The 18,233-nt window shown below is 45.4% G+C and overlaps 1 protein-coding gene across 7 annotated transcripts in view; it reads right to left on the reverse strand.

Moving 5' to 3' along the window:
• Positions 1–18,233, reverse strand: part of tbc1d16 (TBC1 domain family, member 16) — a gene marked incomplete at both ends in the record, with an annotated part of 94,466 nt that overhangs the window by 42,916 nt on the left and 33,317 nt on the right. For all 7 annotated transcript variants that reach the window (XM_080725047.1, XM_080725041.1, XM_080725043.1 and 4 more), the window contains one exon: positions 11,299–11,493. In XM_080725047.1, coding sequence (XP_080581173.1) covers positions 11,299–11,493 — 195 coding nt within the window. The remainder of the gene's footprint in view (positions 1–11,298; positions 11,494–18,233) is intronic.

Here is an 18,233-nt window from a genome sequence, read left to right on the forward strand (position 1 = left end):
AGCTGAGCTGCATGGAGGGTGGGTGTACCTGCTCATACCCAGTGCGTGAACTGGAGAAAGTCCTGCCAGAGAACATCCTGCGAGAATACAACGAGAGACAAGAGGAGGAGGCGGTCATTGCCGCCTGCGGTGATGAACTAGTGCGGTGTCCATCCTGTAACTTCCCAGCCCTGTTGGACAAACACATATCCCTGTTCTGCTGTCCCAATCTCAAATGCCGCGTGGAGAGCTGTAGGAAGTGTCGCGCTCAGCGGAAGCCTCTTGAGGGCTGCATGTGCGAGCAACCGGAGGAGGACGACGTCAGGACAAGGGTGCTCTTTGAGGAGCGCATGACTGCAGCGCTTGTGAGGAAGTGTGTGAAGTGTGGTGCAGGTCTGGTCAAGTCTGAGGGCTGCAACATCATGACGTGCCACTGTGGCAGCGACATGTGCTACGTGTGCAGAGAGCCCATAGACACTGCCACCCCACACTTCTGCAATTGCGTGCAGCCGATAGGCACAGTCTGCAGTCAGTGTCACAGGTGCATACAGTATTCTGACCCGACTGCGGACGACGATCGAATCATTCAGGAGATCCAGCGGGAATGCGAGGCAGAGCTGAACAAGAACAGAACAACACGTAGTTCGGGGGAGCATGTCAGTCCTGGCCTGGTAAACTAATCCACATTTCCGGAAATGTGGATTCCGCGACCCGGGATGGTTTACCAGGCTATTTCGGTCCTCTTCCGGATCTGAAGAGCACCGTATAGTTAACTAAAACTACACGTGAAAAATTTTACAAAAACTGCTTTGACTTGAGTTAAAGGCACTACATGAACGTTTTCCCTGTGTTTACGGTACATAAAAAAATATAATAATATATACAATTTCATCCATAATTATGCTCTATACCCAGCAGTCATCAAGCACTTTTAGTAGTGTGGTGGAAGTTCTGGAAGCCCAAAAACGTTGCTGTCTACCAAACACACTGAAAACACCAAAACAAAGCGAGAGGGCAATGTGTTTCTACATGTAAACATGTTGTGGGTGGATATGACATCTACAATCACATTTTTTAACCATGTAAGTTTTGAAATGATGTTCACTCCTGACAAATAAACAATATTTTATAATAGAAAATAAACACTAAAACCAATTAAAAAGTAAACTAAAAGTAAACTCTGAGACAACGACTGAGTAGACAAAAATGTTACAATATTATGTGCATTAGTGAGCACCAATTATACGAATAATGGGTTGAAATTGGGTGACGTGGTCACCTGACCCCCCAACACCCATGACGTGAACGGTGCCATTTATGAGTAAATTGTTACACAATTACACACAATTACACTTAAGGCCTGTCCATACTTTCTCAGAAACTCAACTTTTCTTCTGAGAGTTCCGACGTGCAGATTTCCGAACTCTAATTTGTGTAATGCTTTTCAGAAGTCGCGAGTGGTGTCATTTTGCAGTCGAACTGGACCTTTCCGACGAAGAGTTCGGTTTCGTAGAGAGACTATGGACAGACCTTTAGTTGTCCCATCCAAGTTTTTTGGAACCTAAAACCAGTTACATATTTTATGAGCTACAAATTATGTTAAAACCTCACCTTGTTCAGCTTCACACAGTTGTGTGTGCTTGTATTTTTCTCTTACAAATTTGTATACTTTTTGAGATTGGATATTTTCCTGTAAACTTTTCTGTAATCTCAAAACCCCAAAAGTTATATCAGTTACAGAAAAGGTCCATTGAACTCAATGGGGTTTTGGGTTTACAAGAAAGGTTACAAGAAAAGGTCCATTGAGTTTGAGTTCAAAGGACCTTTTCCTGAAAATCGAAAGTCCGTCTGAGGGGGGATGTCTACATTTTCTATGGTACATCATATACTTTGTGTGTGTTTTCAGCGAGCCCACACAGTTTCTGCAAGAGCTGAATTTCTAGTTCCATTAAGTGTCTCGCGGAGCTTGGCCAATGTGACCGTGGCCGTAAAAACAGACACCAACTGACCAATGACAGTTCGGACAGACACAGGACAAAGTCAGATATAGGAACGGTTAGCACTGCTCAAATATACAAAAACACAAGCACGCACACTATGCTATGGGATCAGATCAGAGTATGCTAGTCTTTCCCAAATATGGATAAGAAAAGAAAGTCATCAGTATGACCTCATCCTTGCATATACCTGTCTGTCCAGTATCAACTATCCACCATCTTCTGCTCAGTTGCCGAAAAGCTCAAGGTCTACAGCTACACCGCTGGAAGTTAGTCTGTCAGACATTAAATCACTGGTTCTTTAAGTATTCAGAAGTACCTTTTAAAACCCCTTTAACCCTTCTTTGTGCCCAGCATCAATCCCCCGCCACGGACCGTATTTCCTCATTCTGGCTCCTCCAACATCGCCAAACCCAGATGACCAGGTCATGCTCGTGGTCCATCCAGAGGATCCCCAGTCCCTCTGTGCCGCGAAATGGAACCCAGGCTCTGTTGGAGAACCCGGTGAAGCAGCGGCCACAGCGGTTCCCACCAGCATCTTGCTAGAGTCTGGAGGGACTCGGGGGAATGAGGACCTGTTTGACTACAGCAAGCTGAAGACAGTGGGACGAAAGGCCATGAAGCAGGCTGTTCAACTGCTGATGGCTGACTTCAGAATGCTCCGCGGTCAAGACATCAAATGGGCTCTCAATGCTCTCAAGGGACACTATGCACTCACTCGAAGGACCTTATCTGAAGCTCTGAAGAAATCAGGCAACCCTTCAGGAAAGAGGGGAGGGAGTAGAACGTCCTCGGAACCCTTCATAGATTTCCAGTTTGAGCACGGTTCAGTGAAATTCAACAAGAGAATGTGGTCCCTTAAAAGGCATAGAAGACACAGTTTCAAGACCGATGCAGCAGCACTGGAGGCCTCCCTTCAGAGGGAACTCAAGCAGTGGGCAGAGCATTGGGAGCAGTGGGAGAGCCAGCTGATAGAGTGTGGCTGCTGCTATGGAGAGATTGTGTTTGAGAAGATGACCCAGTGTTCGGACGGTCACCTCTTCTGTAAAGAGTGCCTGGTCAAATACGCTCAGGAGGCAGTCTTTGGCTCTGGACGGTCAGAGCTGAGCTGCATGAAAGGTGGGTGTACCTGCTCATACCCAGTGTGTGAACTGGAGAAAGTCCTGCCAGAGAAAGTCCTGCTTAAATACAACGAGAGACAAGCAGAAGAGGCGGTCGCTGCCGCCTGCGGTGACAAAATAGTGCGGTGTCCATCCTGCAACTTCCCAGCCTTGTTGGACAAAGGCATGTCCTGTCCCATGTTCTGCTGTCCCAACCCCAAATGCCGAGTGAAGAGCTGTAGGAAGTGTCCCATCCGATGGGAGCAGCATGTTGGCAAGACGTGTGAGCAGGTGGTGGAGATGGACAAGACCAGGGTGCGATTTGAGGAGCGCATGACTGCAGCGCGGGTGAGGAAGTGTGTGAAGTGTGGTGTAGGTCTGGTCAAGTCTGAGGGCTGCAACCACATGAGGTGCCGCTGTGGCAACCACATGTGCTACGTGTGCAGAAAGCCCATGGACATGACTGCTACTGCCACCCCGCACTTCTGCAATTGCGTGCAGCCGATAGGCACAGTCTGCAGTCAGTGTCACAGGTGCATACAGTATTTTGACCCGACGGCGGACGATGATCGAATCATTCAGAAGATCCAGAGGGAAGGCGAAGCTGAGCTGAACAAGAACATTCCACGTCATTCGCGGAAGCATGTTGGTCCTGGCCTGGTTAACTAATCTATATTTCCATTGAAGTGTGACTTCCGCAACCCAAGATGGGTCTATTACTACTATCTATCCAAGCTATTTCGGTCCTTTTCCGGTTGTGAAGAGTACCCTATAGTTAAAGGCAGGGGTAAGTGATTTAATTTAATTCAAATAATAACAAAATGGGTCTCTGTTCTGATAGCCTAGTACAGAGTCTTTGGTCCATATTTGGACTTCAGCCTTATCCCGTGAGGAGAAAAAAATACGTTTCAGTTGCTCCACCAAAAACAGTTTGACAGGGTGACAGGTTTTCCTACAATCAAGATAGATTGGGACCGTCCTCCAATCATGGTTGGGCGGGGGGCGGGCCTTACGCGCACCAAGCGAGAGGGACTACATGTGTTTCTACAGGTAAACATGTTGTGGGTAGATATGAAATCTACATTCACATTTTTTAGCCATGTCAGTTTTTACATGATGTTCTCGCTCCTGACAAATAAAAATATATTTTATAATAGAAAAACAACTCTAAAACCAATTAAAAGGTAAACTAAAATGAAAGGACCACTTCAAACATTTTCAACATATCTTCATATAGTTGGTCCTCATCAATGATCATTATCTATCTATAAATTAGAGAAAAATCTACATCTGTGTATGCATCTGTGCTGACATCATCCAATGGGAAAACCGTTGAAAAGAAAAGAGTCATAATATCGAGGCAGATCGTTTATTGTCCACGTCCAAATCTACGTCCGTCCGTTTCTACAGAAAGGGTAAAAAGGGACGAAGCACGTGAGATCTTTAGTATAATGATAATTAGGTAAGATCTTTGTCTACTCAGTCTGTGTGTCAGAGGAGGGCTGTGGACAGTTCAGAACCTGTCTACCAGTGACATCATCAATAGGGAATTAAAGCTTATAGAAAATGCAGGCTTTCGGTTCCTGGTAAATGTGCATGCTAAAGAAGCCACTGTTCTCACAGAAAAAAGTAAATCTGGTTTGAAATGACTAAACCTTTCTACCGATGATGTCACTGGTAGGCAGGTTTCTGAACTGTCCACAGCCCTCCTCTGAGACAATGACCGAGTAGACAAAAAATATTTAATTGCGACCGTCAGGTAGCAGTTACTACCAAAACCTCCACCGTCAGTCAGTCAGTCAGTCAGTCAGTCAGTCAGTCAGTCAGTCAGTCAGTCAGTCAGTCAGTCCGTCCGTCATGTCACACTTTTCCCCAACTCATATCTCCACCACTGTTGCCCCGATCCATGCCAAACTTTGCACACACACTCCTTGCCTGTCAATCCACAACCTCCACCCCACCAGGGACCCCCGGAGCTCCAGGGACCCCCAGGGACCCCCTTCCGCCGCCGCCAAAAAGTGCAAAAATGACCACCCAAACAGGGCTGTTCACGGGGGAATTCCCGGGGACCACCGACTCCTGGTGCTCCAGAATGGATGCCCCTAGTGGAGGACCCCCGCCACTGCAGCGCACATAAAATGCCGTAACTCGGGCTAGGAGCGACCAGGAGAGCCGGGGCCGGTACCCACGCGTCCGTCTCGGTGGCGCCAAGAGAGCCGTCAACATGAATCTGTTCCATATAGCGCCACCATCAGGCCCATTTTTTCAAACACATTTTTGGACACTGCTCCTACAGATTTTGCTCTAAAATCACGCAAATCGGTACACAGTATGTCTACACTCATGTCATCAACATGGATTTGTCCTATATAGCGCCACCATTAGGCCGATTTAAAAAAAAAGAAAATTGGACACTGCTCCTACAGATTTTGCCCTAAATTCACGCTGCGACCTGACGGTCGCTTATCTCCCGATTAGGGAGTCTTACTGGTATTTTAATGTGCATTTGTGAGTATCAATTATATGAACTAGAAATTAGAAATCGCGCCCTAACGGGCGCTCATATTAAAAAAAAAAAAAAAAAGAAAAGAAAAAGTTAAAAAAAAAAAAAAAAAAAGTTGATGGTCAGCAAGGAATATGCAAAAAAAAAAAAAAAAAAAAGTTGATGGTCAGCAAGGAACATGCGTTGTTGATTTTTGTATTATGTTTTTTAGACAATTGAACAACTGCTGAACGTGGAGTTGCAGATGCAAGACATACAGACATACAGACATACACACTACCCCATTCTGATTAGGTTGTGTGGATATGGGTTGACCCCCCCAAAAATAAATAAACAAATACAAAACATCACACCCATGACATGTTACACAATTACACTTAAGGCCTGTCCTTAATTTCTCCGGAACTAAACTTTCCTTCGGAGAGTTACGACTTTCCGACGTGCAGATTTCCCAACTCTAATTCGGTCTAATGCTTTTCAGAAGTCGCGAGTGACATCATTTTGTAGTCGATCCGGACCTTTCCGACGAAGAGTTCAGTTTCTGAGAGACTATGGACAGGCCTTTAGTTGTCCCATCACATTTTTTTGGAACCTAAAACTAGTTCCGCATTTTTTGTGCTACACATTTCGTTTAAACTTCACCTTGTTCAGCTTCACACAGTTATGTGTGCTTGTATTTGTCTCTTACCAATTTGTGGACTTTCTCTGTAAACTTTCCTGTAATCCCAAAACCCCAAAGGTTATATGAGTTACAGAAAAAAGTCAATTGAACTCAATGGACTTTGGGGGTTTTGGGTTTACAAAAAGGTTACAGGAAAAGGACCATTGAACTCACGCAGAACTTGTTACTATTTATATTACAAGCAGTAATGAGTTTAGGTTCAATGGATCTTTTCCTGAAACCTTTTTTGAGCTGAATCAAAAAGTCCATCTGAGGAGCAATGTGTACATTTTCTACAGTACGTAATATACTTTGCGGGTGTTTTCAGCAAGCCCACAGAGTTTCTGCAGGAGCTGCATGTCTAGTTCCATTAAGTGTCTCGCGGAGCTTGGCCAATGTGACCCTGGCCGTACACCAGTTGACCAATGACAGTTCGGACATACATGGGACAAACGGACAAAGCCAGATATAGGAACAGTTAGCACCGCTCACAGATACAAAAACGCAAGCACGCACACTATGCTATGGGACCAGATCAGAGTATGCTAGTCTTTCCCATATATGGATGAGAAAGGAAAAGGACGTCATCAGTATGACATCATCCTTGACCTCAGTATCACCTTTGCTCAAGGTCTGATTAAATCACTGGTTCTTACAAAGTACACTGAAGTATTCAGAAGTACCTTTTCATACCCCTGTGCCCTCACCTGCGTACCAGACATCAATCCCCCACAAGTGCCACAGACCACATTTCCTCGTTCTGGCTCCTTCACCATCGCCGAACCCAGCTGGGGCCAACCTGGCCCCTGCCCAGGTCGTGGTCTCTCCAGTCAAAACTCAAATGACCAGCATAGAGGATACGAATCCCGGTCCCTCTGTGCCGCGAGATGGAACCCAGGCTCTGTGGGAGAACCCGGCGTATCCCAGGAGAGAGGCTGCAGCAGCCACGACGCTTCCCAACAGCATCCTGCTCGCGTCAGGAGCGACTCAAACTCGCGTGACTGAGGACCTGTTTGACTACAGCAAGCTGAGGACAGACAGAGGAAAGGCCATGGAGCAGGCTGTCCGCCTGCTGTTGGCAGAGTTCAGAATGCTCAAACATCGGGATGTCAAATGGGCTCTCCAGGTACTCAAGGGACACTATGCACTCACTCGTAACACATTATCTGAAGCTCTGAAGAAGCCTTCACGAACGGGGCGATGGAGTAGAACACTACATTTCCAGTTTGAGCGCGGTACAGTGAAATTCAACAAGAGAATGAGGTTCCTTGAAAAGGAACGTCCGAGTTTAGAGACTGAAGCAACCCTGGAAGCCTCCGTTCAGAGGGAGCTCAAGCAGTGGGCAGAGCATGAGGACTTCCTGCTGGCACTGCAGGTCAATGAGGATGAATATAAAAAGGAGGGCCAGCTGATGGAGTGTGGCTGCTGCTATGGAGAGTTTGTGTTTGAGAAGATGACCCAGTGTTCGGACGGTCACCTCTTCTGTAAAGAGTGCCTGGTCAGATACGCTCAGGAGGCAGTCTTTGGCTCTGGACGGTCAGAGCTGAGCTGCATGGAGGGTGGGTGTACCTGCTCATACCCAGTGCGTGAACTGGAGAAAGTCCTGCCAGAGATAATCCTGTGTAAATACAACGAGAGACAAGCAGAGGAGGCGGTCGCTGCCGCCTGCGGTGATGAACTAGTGCGGTGTCCATTCTGCAACTTCCAAGCCCTGTTGGACAAAGACATGTCCCTGTTCAGCTGTCCCAACCCCCGATGCCGCAAGGAGAGCTGTAGGAAGTGTCACATCCGATGGGAGCAGCATGTTGGCAAGACATGCGAGCAGGTTGAGGTGGAGATGGACAAGACCAGGGTGTGGTTTGAGGAGCGCATGACGGCAACGTGGGTGCGGAAGTGTATGAAGTGCGGTACAGGTCTGGTCAAGACTGAGGGCTGCAACGTCATGACGTGCCACTGTGGCAGCCAAATGTGCTATGTGTGCAGAGAGCCCCTCGGCATCGGCAACTACGACCACTTCTGCAATCACTCGCTCTACGGCCAGGCCTGCAGTCAATGTCGTAAGTGCTCGGCATCGACCGACCCCACGCAAGACGACGAGCGAATAATTAAGGACATCCAGAATGAGGGCGAGGCGGAGCTGAACCAGGGTCCATATCTTTCATGGAAGTCGGTCGGTCCTCCTCCAAATTCTGTATAAGCACAGTGGTCTTTAGAAGCATTGGTTAAAAAAAAGACAGCATTCTGTTGAGTTGCCAACTTGCCACTCCTGGCCATGTATGGCCTACTTGCCATACATGGTTTGTAGCGAAAGTGTATTTTTTATTTATTTTGATTAATAAAGACGATAGGCTGCGTGGCCTGGGGGTCTTATTGGTCCCATAGCGTTAAAGAAAACTCCTTCTAACGCTATGGACCAGAGCTAACATCAACCTATACTTCTGCAACCTTGCTCCATCTACTACACAAGAAGCCTGACATATGGCCTCTCTCTTAGGGATGGGACAATATTATCAAAACTACATGTCACGATTATTGTGGCAAAGATAATTGCGATTAACAATAATATTGTTAATTGTTAATATTATTATCGCGATAATCAGAATATGACGGCACATAGAATATGATATAAAACTTAAAATGACACTTTTGTTAACCACTTGAATCCCCCCGCATCCTTATTCGCCAAAAAATAGCCGATCTAAAAGCTCACAACACGTTGCAGCGCAACACGTTTTGAGCTTAGACAAGACATCTGGCGTTTCATTCGCTGACGCCTCTCCGTCTGAACGCAGAGTACAAAGTGAGAGCACAACACAGGGATGGGACGACGATAATCGTTATTATCGTGAAAAGAAAAAAAAAACACTCACAATAATCGTATCGTGGAGATTTAAATGTATCGTCAAATGATCCTCCGTCATGCACTGGGATCAATTCACCTTTTATTTGCCGAGCTGCATACCATATTATGGTACCATTTCAATTTGAAATGTCTTTAATTGGTAAAACGGACCTGGAAATAACGTACTTGATACAGTCTTTTTCCACTATCAACAAGCTCACAACGTTGTGAGCTTGTAGATCTGCAATTTTTGGGCAAATGTTCCCACCCCGGGATAATGGATGTCGGGGATATTTTGATTATCACGATAATATCGTAAATCTTTGGCCACAATAATCTGATAAAATGATCATAACGTCCCATCACTAGCGCAACGGGACTTTGCCGTTATCCCTAAAGACCGTTGTGGACTAAACGTGGACTAAACGTGGCCCAAGTCGAAGTTTGCTGTCATAAATCAACCAGGGGTGTAGTTGTCCTGATTTAGAATGAATAAAAAACACGGAACTCAAAGTTCCTATGATTGGCCGCTAGTTGCACTGTTCTGGTACCAGAAGCAACATGTTTTCCATAGGATTCCATTCTATTCCCCCTAACTTTTACATTTGATTTTCTTACCTTAACAAACATTATCATAAATACTTTATGGTTCCTGTCGCTAGTTTAAAGCCTCGTTTCAATCACCATGATATGCGGTTTGTGTGAAAATATGGTCCAATTTATGTTATATTTGATGTTATAGCAGGGTATGCTGTAGGAGGGGCTTGTGATCATAGGCTTGTGATGATTCTTCATGTGCTTTATTTTTGGCAAGCTCAAGACATGTCCCATGTATCCCTGTCGGGGATATTTTGATTATCACGATAATATCGTAAATCTTTGGCCACAATAATCTGATAAAATGATCATAACGTCCCATCACTAGCGCAACGGGACTTTGCCGTTATCCCTAAAGACCGTTGTGGACTAAACGTGGACTAAACGTGGCCCAAGTCGAAGTTTGCTGTCATAAATCAACCAGGGGTGTAGTTGTCCTGATTTAGAATGAATAAAAAACACGGAACTCAAAGTTCCTATGATTGGCCGCTAGTTGCACTGTTCTGGTACCAGAAGCAACATGTTTTCCATAGGATTCCATTCTATTCCCCCTAACTTTTACATTTGATTTTCTTACCTTAACAAACATTATCATAAATACTTTATGGTTCCTGTCGCTAGTTTAAAGCCTCGTTTCAATCACCATGATATGCGGTTTGTGTGAAAATATGGTCCAATTTATGTTATATTTGATGTTATAGCAGGGTATGCTGTAGGAGGGGCTTGTGATCATAGGCTTGTGATGATTCTTCATGTGCTTTATTTTTGGCAAGCTCAAGACATGTCCCATGTATCCCTGCAGTTACACGTGACCCTTCGCAACCAATAGCATTCGAGATGGTACCATTTCTACCAATGAACGTTGATTTCTACAATGATGGTGTCGCCCATACAACGGCCAAAAAAAAAAGCTTCATTTGCGCAGCATAGAAACCAGTGGCTTTCCACCGTCCATATTTTTTAGTCTATGACAGGGTTCCCCAATTAGTTTTCCCCAAGGGCCGAATCATGTCTAGGGTACCAAGCCGAGGGCCAAAACATTGCAGGGGGCGACGGTGGCGTCCCACTACTCCAGCGACAGTTTTCGTCGTTGTCGGGTGAAAATCTTGTATGTCCAAAACCGTTCGCTTTGAATTTATCATTTTAAAAATGATTAGTGAAAACAGCCGATCTACAAGCACACAACGCCTCGCGGTGCGAGGCGTTGTGTGCTTGTAGATCTGCTATTTTCACTTTTGTGTGTAAGCCTTGTATGATTTGCGAAAGAACATACAAATTTGGAGATACGAGATTTCCACCCGACAACGATGATATACTAGTGTTGTTGCTGCTCTTATACCACCATTATTACTGGGGTTGGTGTGAGCCAGACAGTAGCCCCCCGCGGGCCGCAAATGGCCCGCAAATGGCCCGCCTATTGGGGAACCCTGGTCTATGACATCAACACTGATCTGAAGAAGAGCCTGAGGGAGCGCATGTGTCCCAACACTGACCTGAAGAAGAGCCTGAGGGAGCGCATGTGTCCCAACACTGACCTGAAGAAGAGCCTGAGGGAGCGCATGTGTCCCAACACTGAACTGAAGAAGAGCCTGAGGGAGCGCATGTGTCCCAACACTGACCTGAAGAAGAGCCTGAGGGAGCGCATGTGTCCCAGGTCCACCCGGAACACGCCGCACAGCTGCTCCAAGGCCAGCACCTTCTGCTGCTCCTCCCAGCGCACGCCCTGCGATTGGCCACTGCCCTCCGAGGGGGCGTGGCTGTCCAGGCTGGAGGCGGAGCTGGCCGAGTGGGTCATGGACTCGTCGCACAGCTCCCTGGGAAATGTAGGACAAGGGGGAGAGAGAGAGAGAGAGAGAGAGAGAGAGAGAGAGAGAGAGAGAGAGAGAGACGGCTGTAAGGGAATGGAGATTGGAGATCTTTGGCCCGGTTCAGACTGTCAGCCTAAATACAGCCGACATTTTCGTGGCCTAAAGCAGTCGTTCTCAACCTGTGGGTCGAGACTCTCAGGGGGTCCCCACATGATTATGGGGGCGGTCCCCTGATTGAAGTGACAATATAAGGACTTTTAACACCCTTTTAATACATAATGTAAAAAAATTTAAAATAAAGAAATAAAAACCCAACACAGGTGTAAGAGCGATTTGCAACGCTCAAAGAAATGTTTGGCACAATTGTAAAACAATATAAGAAAGTAGCGAAAATAACCGATCTACAAGCTTGTAGATCCGCTATTTTTAAGCGGTGCTCCTGGAACAGGAGCTATATAGATAGCTCCAACATCTGGCTTTGTCCGGTCAAAAAACGTGGGCAAAAAGACGTGTTCAGAAATGTCCAGGGCTTAAGTAAACTGAAGCATGACCTACATCTGGCCTAGATATGGCCTACATCTGGCCTAGATATGACCTACATCTGGCCTAGATATGACCTACATCTTGCCGAAAAGATACAAACGACAAAATGTGGCATAGCTCTCTTGTCACAATGCTGTACCCCCCCCCCCCCCTCCAACTGTATATATGTTGCCCTTTTTCAACTGTTTTTATTATATATTTTGACACTTGTTTTGGCAATGTAAACGTGCGTTTTCTCATGCCAATAAAGCTCCTTTGATTTTAATTTAATTAATCGATTTAGAAGGCATTTGTAGAATCTGCCTAAGAGCTCTTATGTTTTTATTTTATTTTTAATTTTTTAATTCCAAGAGTGTCATTTGTTCACTCTGGCAGATGGTGTGTCCGTTAGGGCATTCACGAATAGTGATTTTTAGTATTCGAATTATTCGACCTCAAAGTATCCGAATAGTCGAATATTCTACAGGACTGGCCAAACTGTCAAATATTAAAGCTATACTGTGTAAGTTGCTCAACTAGTGGTCAGAGCTGTATAGCAAACTGCGGTCGCGTCCGCGTCTTTCGGCCGTTTTTCGCCGCGGACCGGGCCTCTCGCCACCGCGTCCGCCTGCAGCTCGCCGAGATCTATCTTTAGAGGGGTCTCTGGTATGTGCGTTCAGGCATTCCGGAGAAACTGACTCCTTCACCCGAGTATGTTGTTGTTATGTTGAGGCAAGCTACTTCCTGAGAAGTCAGCAAGATGCGCCTGTGATTGGCCGGTAGTGTACCATGTGTTTATGATCGGCGATATGATTGGCCAACGTATACACATGATGTAGATGACGTAATTTTGCCCCTCACGGCTCATAGAAAACATATAAAGAGAAGGCTTTAGAAGCTGAAATTAACGGAGTGGGGGTTCTAAAACTTTAGCGATTTAACAGTTAGGACAATTTTAAGATTTGTTTTATAAAAAAAGTTACATGGTATAACTTTAAGTACAAGAAGAGAACATTGTGAAAATAGCCGATCTACATGCTCACAACGCCTCGCGTTGCGTTGTGAGCATGTAGATCTGCTATTTTCACAATATTTATCTGCGGAAACCGAGTCACATTAAATGTAATACCTACAATTCCAAGTGCTTGTCAGGGTGGGGGTCCCCAGTTCAAATATGTTTATTTTGGGGGTCACGGCCTAAAAAGGTTTGAGAAGCCCTGGTATAGAGCATCAACAAATTCATCCACCAGGGGCATTGACAACTCATTCTTATGACTTCCTATCTAGCCAAGCTTTATAAACTATATATATATAAAAAAAAAAAAAAAAAAAAAAAGAATATTCGACTTCGGCGAACAACGTCGAATAGTGACTTTGATATTCGAATATTCGGTGAATGCCCTAGTGTCCGTACAGTGCATGTGCCAGGCCGTTTAGCCCAGTGACAGATGGACAGACAGACCAACAGGCTAATCATACAGATAGATCACTGTTGTCTTACAGTATGTCTCCATGTGCTTCCAAGAGGCCCAGGATGGGAGGAATGCATGGAGACCAGGACACACACACACACACACACACACACACACACACACACACACACACACACACACACACACACACAGCAAACAGCAGGAGCTCTGTACACACACACAAATCACACTGTCTGCCATCCAATTTCCCCTGTCTTTCTCCCACAGCCAGCGAGATGCGCACACACACACACACACTGATGTTCCCGACACTGAAACCTGAGCCTGGGGTTACTTCTGCAGCACTGGGTACACACACACACACACACTTCATACGAGATCCAAAATAACACCCATACCCGAGCAAATACGCACGCACGCACGCACGCACGCACGCAAACGCACACACACACACACACACACACACACACACACACACACACACACACACACACACACACACACACACACACACACACACACACACACACACACACACACACACACACACACACACACACACACACACACACACAGTGAATGGAGCATGGCTAATGAGCATAATGCTGTCTCAGTCATGTCTGCAGACATTCCAGACAGTAAAGTGGGTTCAACTCAGTGCTTCACAAAGCCTTCTCAAGTCGAGGACCCCCAAAGTAATGTTATTTGGCCATGGCTGACCCTGACCAGGGACCAGTACCATTTTGACCACCTCTATACTAGCATGGGACCAGTACCATTTTGAAAACCCAATGAAATGACTATTTTGGGTATTTTAGTTTGAAGTTTCAGTTTGAAAAGGAAGCCTGTGTGTTTCTGAACCAATCCGAGGGGACCAGCCCTTCAGGCGATGGGATTTAAAATCTGAGTAATGGGAGTAATGGGAGCCAGCAATGGGAAACAAACAGGTGAATGTAATCAAAGGTTCATTTATATGCAAGCGGACCTGTCGATGTCATCACTTTTTGAATTTCTGTTCACAGTAAATAATTAAGAATGGCCTATTTAGGGACCTTTGATATAAATATACACAAAAATGTTTTTTTTTTTTTTTTTTTTTTTTTTTGGCATCTAGTGTTAGGAATGCCCAATTGCCCATATGACCAGTAAGACTCCCTAATCGGGAGATAAGCGACCGTTGGTCGCTTATCTCCACAAATAGGCCAAAAGTTTGTTTTACCAATTATCAAGACATACGGGCAGTTGACAGTTTGCCATGGTTACTCATTGAAGTTGAATCTCCATATATGGAGATAACCTACGCATCACACTAAGTCTGACCTCACCAGCCCATATTTGGGCATGAGCAACTTATGTCTCCATATATGGAGATATGATGACATCACACAGTCCTCAGCCGATGATGTGGCGTGATGTCATACAATACACAAACGAGCCCTACAGTATAAAGGGGCAATTCTTGCCAGGAAAGAAGCATTTCTTCGACTCAGACCTTATCGCCAGGGTTGGCTTATAGCAGCTGTCGGTAGATAATGCCGGTCTTATATACTCATTGAAGTTGAATCTCCATATATGGAGATAACCTACGCATCACACTAAGTCTGACCTCACCAGCCCATATTTGGGCATGAGCAACTTATGTCTCCATATATGGAGATATGATGACATCACACAGTCCTCAGCCGATGATGTGGCGTGATGTCATACAATACACAAACGAGCCCTACAGTATAAAGGGGCAATTCTTGCCAGGAAAGAAGCATTTCTTCGACTCAGACCTTATCGCCAGGGTTGGCTTATAGCAGCTGTCGGTAGATAATGCCGGTCTTATATACTCATTGAAGTTGAATCTCCATATATGGAGATAACCTACGCATCACACTAAGTCTGACCTCACCAGCCCATATTTGGGCATGAGCAACTTATGTCTCCATATATGGAGATATGATGACATCACACAGTCCTCAGCCGATGATGTGGCGTGATGTCATACAATACACAAACGAGCCCTACAGTATAAAGGGGCAATTCTTGCCAGGAAAGAAGCATTTCTTCGACTCAGACCTTATCGCCAGGGTTGGCTTATAGCAGCTGTCGGTAGATAATGCCGGTCTTATATAAGGGTCATTTGTGTACGGTGTGATGTCATACTGATGTCAGCAGTGTGATGTCATACTGATGCGGAGATATGAGCAGGGCAAAGGTGTGACGTGTGACGTGTGACCGACCGACCGACGGACGGCCGGTGGAGGTTTTGATACTAAACTGCGACCTGACGGTCGCAATTACCACGGATAAGCTCTAAAAGTGTGAAAAACGTATTTTTCATTTCACTGAGTCCACCACCACTGAGTTAACCACCTCTATACTAGCATGGGACCAGTACCATTTTAACCACCTCTATACTAGCATGGGACCAGTACCATTTTAACCACCTCTATACTAGCATGGGACCAGTACCATTTTAACCACCTCTATACTAGCATGGGACCAGTACCATTTTAACCACCTCTATACTAGCATGGGACCAGTACCATTTTAACCACCTCTATACTAGCATGGGACCAGTACCATTTTAACCACCTCTATACTAGCATGGGACCAGTACCATTTTAACCACCTCTATACTAGCATGGGACCAGTACCATTTTAACCACCTCTATACTAGCATGGGACCAGTACCATTTTAACCACCTCTATACTAGCATGGGACCAGTACCATTTTAACCACCTCTATACTAGCATGGGACCAGTACCATTTTAACCACCTCTATACTAGCATGGGACCAGTACCATTTTGACCACCTCTATACTAACATGGGACCAGTACCATTTTAACCACCTCTATACTAGCATGGGACCAGTACCATTTTGACCACCTCTATACTAACATGGGACCAGTACCATTTTAACCACCTCTATACTAGCATGGGACCAGTACCATTTTGACCACCTCTATACTAACATGGGACCAGTACCATTTTAACCACCTCTATACTAACATGGGACCAGTACCATTTTAACCACCTCTATACTAGCATGGGACCAGTACCATTTTAACCACCTCTATACTAGCATGGGACCAGTACCATTTTGACCACCTCTATACTAGCATGGGACCAGTACCATTTTGACCACCTCTAAACTAGCATGGGACCAGTACCATTTTAACCACCTCTATACTAGCATGGGACCAGTACCATTTTAACCACCTCTATACTAGCATGGGACCAGTACCATTTTAACCACCTCTATACTAGCATGGGACCAGTACCATTTTAACCACCTCTATACTAGCATGGGACCAGTGCCCTTTTAACCACCTCTATACTAGCATGGGACCAGTACCATTTTGACCACCTCTAAACTAGCATGGGACCAGTACCATTTTAACCACCTCTATACTAGCATGGGACCAGTACCATTTTAACCACCTCTATACTAGCATGGGACCAGTACCATTTTAACCACCTCTATACTAGCATGGGACCAGTACCATTTTAACCACCTCTATACTAGCATGGGACCAGTGCCCTTTTAACCACCTCTATACTAGCATGGGACCAGTACCATTTTAACCACCTCTATACTAGCATGGGACCAGTACCATTTTAACGACCTCTATACTAACATGGGACTAGTGCCATTCTTTTGGTGTAGAACGAATAGCAGGCTTTCCTCCGTGGTGGGAAGTCTGGTAGGGGACTGAATAGGGAACGATTAGGGACTGACACTAATCGTATCACAGAGTTTTCAATGTTTTGTGAAATGATCCTCTTGTCAGTCCGTCATGCACTGGGCTCAATTCACCTTTAATTTGTGAGCTGCATATCCGGTACCATTCATTTTCACCCTGCACCAAAATCTCTTTGACAAAAAATAACCGATCTACAAGCTCACGACATGTTGCGATGCGTTGCGACGTGTTGTGAGCTAGTAGATCTGCTATTCTTTGGCGAATGTTTCTGCCCCAGGACAATGGATGTTGGGGATAATTTGATTATAATAAGGTAAATCGTGAAAAATAATTACACATTTAGAAAGATATTTCAAACGGACATTCTAGGAGACCTAGTACAGAGCCCTGGGGGACCACCCTGGTCGATCTATAGTATAATAGGGGTTTAAGTGGTTATAAGCGCGCGGGACCGGCAGAACGTCATAAATAAATTCCTTATTAATATAAAAATATGAAATCGTTTTCCCAGCATAATATCTCTTCCCCGTCCCCTGCCACTTGAACAAATTCAATAACTGCCTGCGCGAACGCTAACGGCAGCAGCCTATATGAGAGAGAGAGAGAGAGAGAGAGAGAGAGAGAGAGAGAGAAAGAGAGAGAGAGGGAGAGAGCGGAGCGGAGCCGATCCATTCCACCCTGAATCAATCAGTCACGTCTAGCTAATCATTTCCCTGTTTCACAGATGAGAAAATAAGCGGGCTGATCAATCCAGTCTGCCTGGGTTTCCTTCCTACGCCAGGCCCGCTGATTTACCGCACCCCTTCGGTCTCATGGATCAGACAGCGCAGACCAGACTGCACGCGTGCACGCTACGCACACCAGGGCATTAACGAAAAAGTCGACAAGTCGACTGAGTCGACTTCATAACACAAGTCGACTCCCACCAGAGAAAGTCGAAGTTGAAAAAAAAAATCCTTTGTATTTTTTTCTATCATTATTTTTGCTCCATGTGTGCGTCTGTACAGCATTCAAACAGTAGGATTGCTTATTGTCAAGGACGGAATGATCCAATATTACAGTGCTAGATTACATTTGGTATAACATGGTTCTAT

This window comes from Nannobrachium achirus (genome assembly GCF_963921795.1).
Source record: "Nannobrachium achirus genome assembly, chromosome: 4".
Lineage (NCBI taxonomy): Eukaryota > Metazoa > Chordata > Actinopteri > Myctophiformes > Myctophidae > Nannobrachium > Nannobrachium achirus.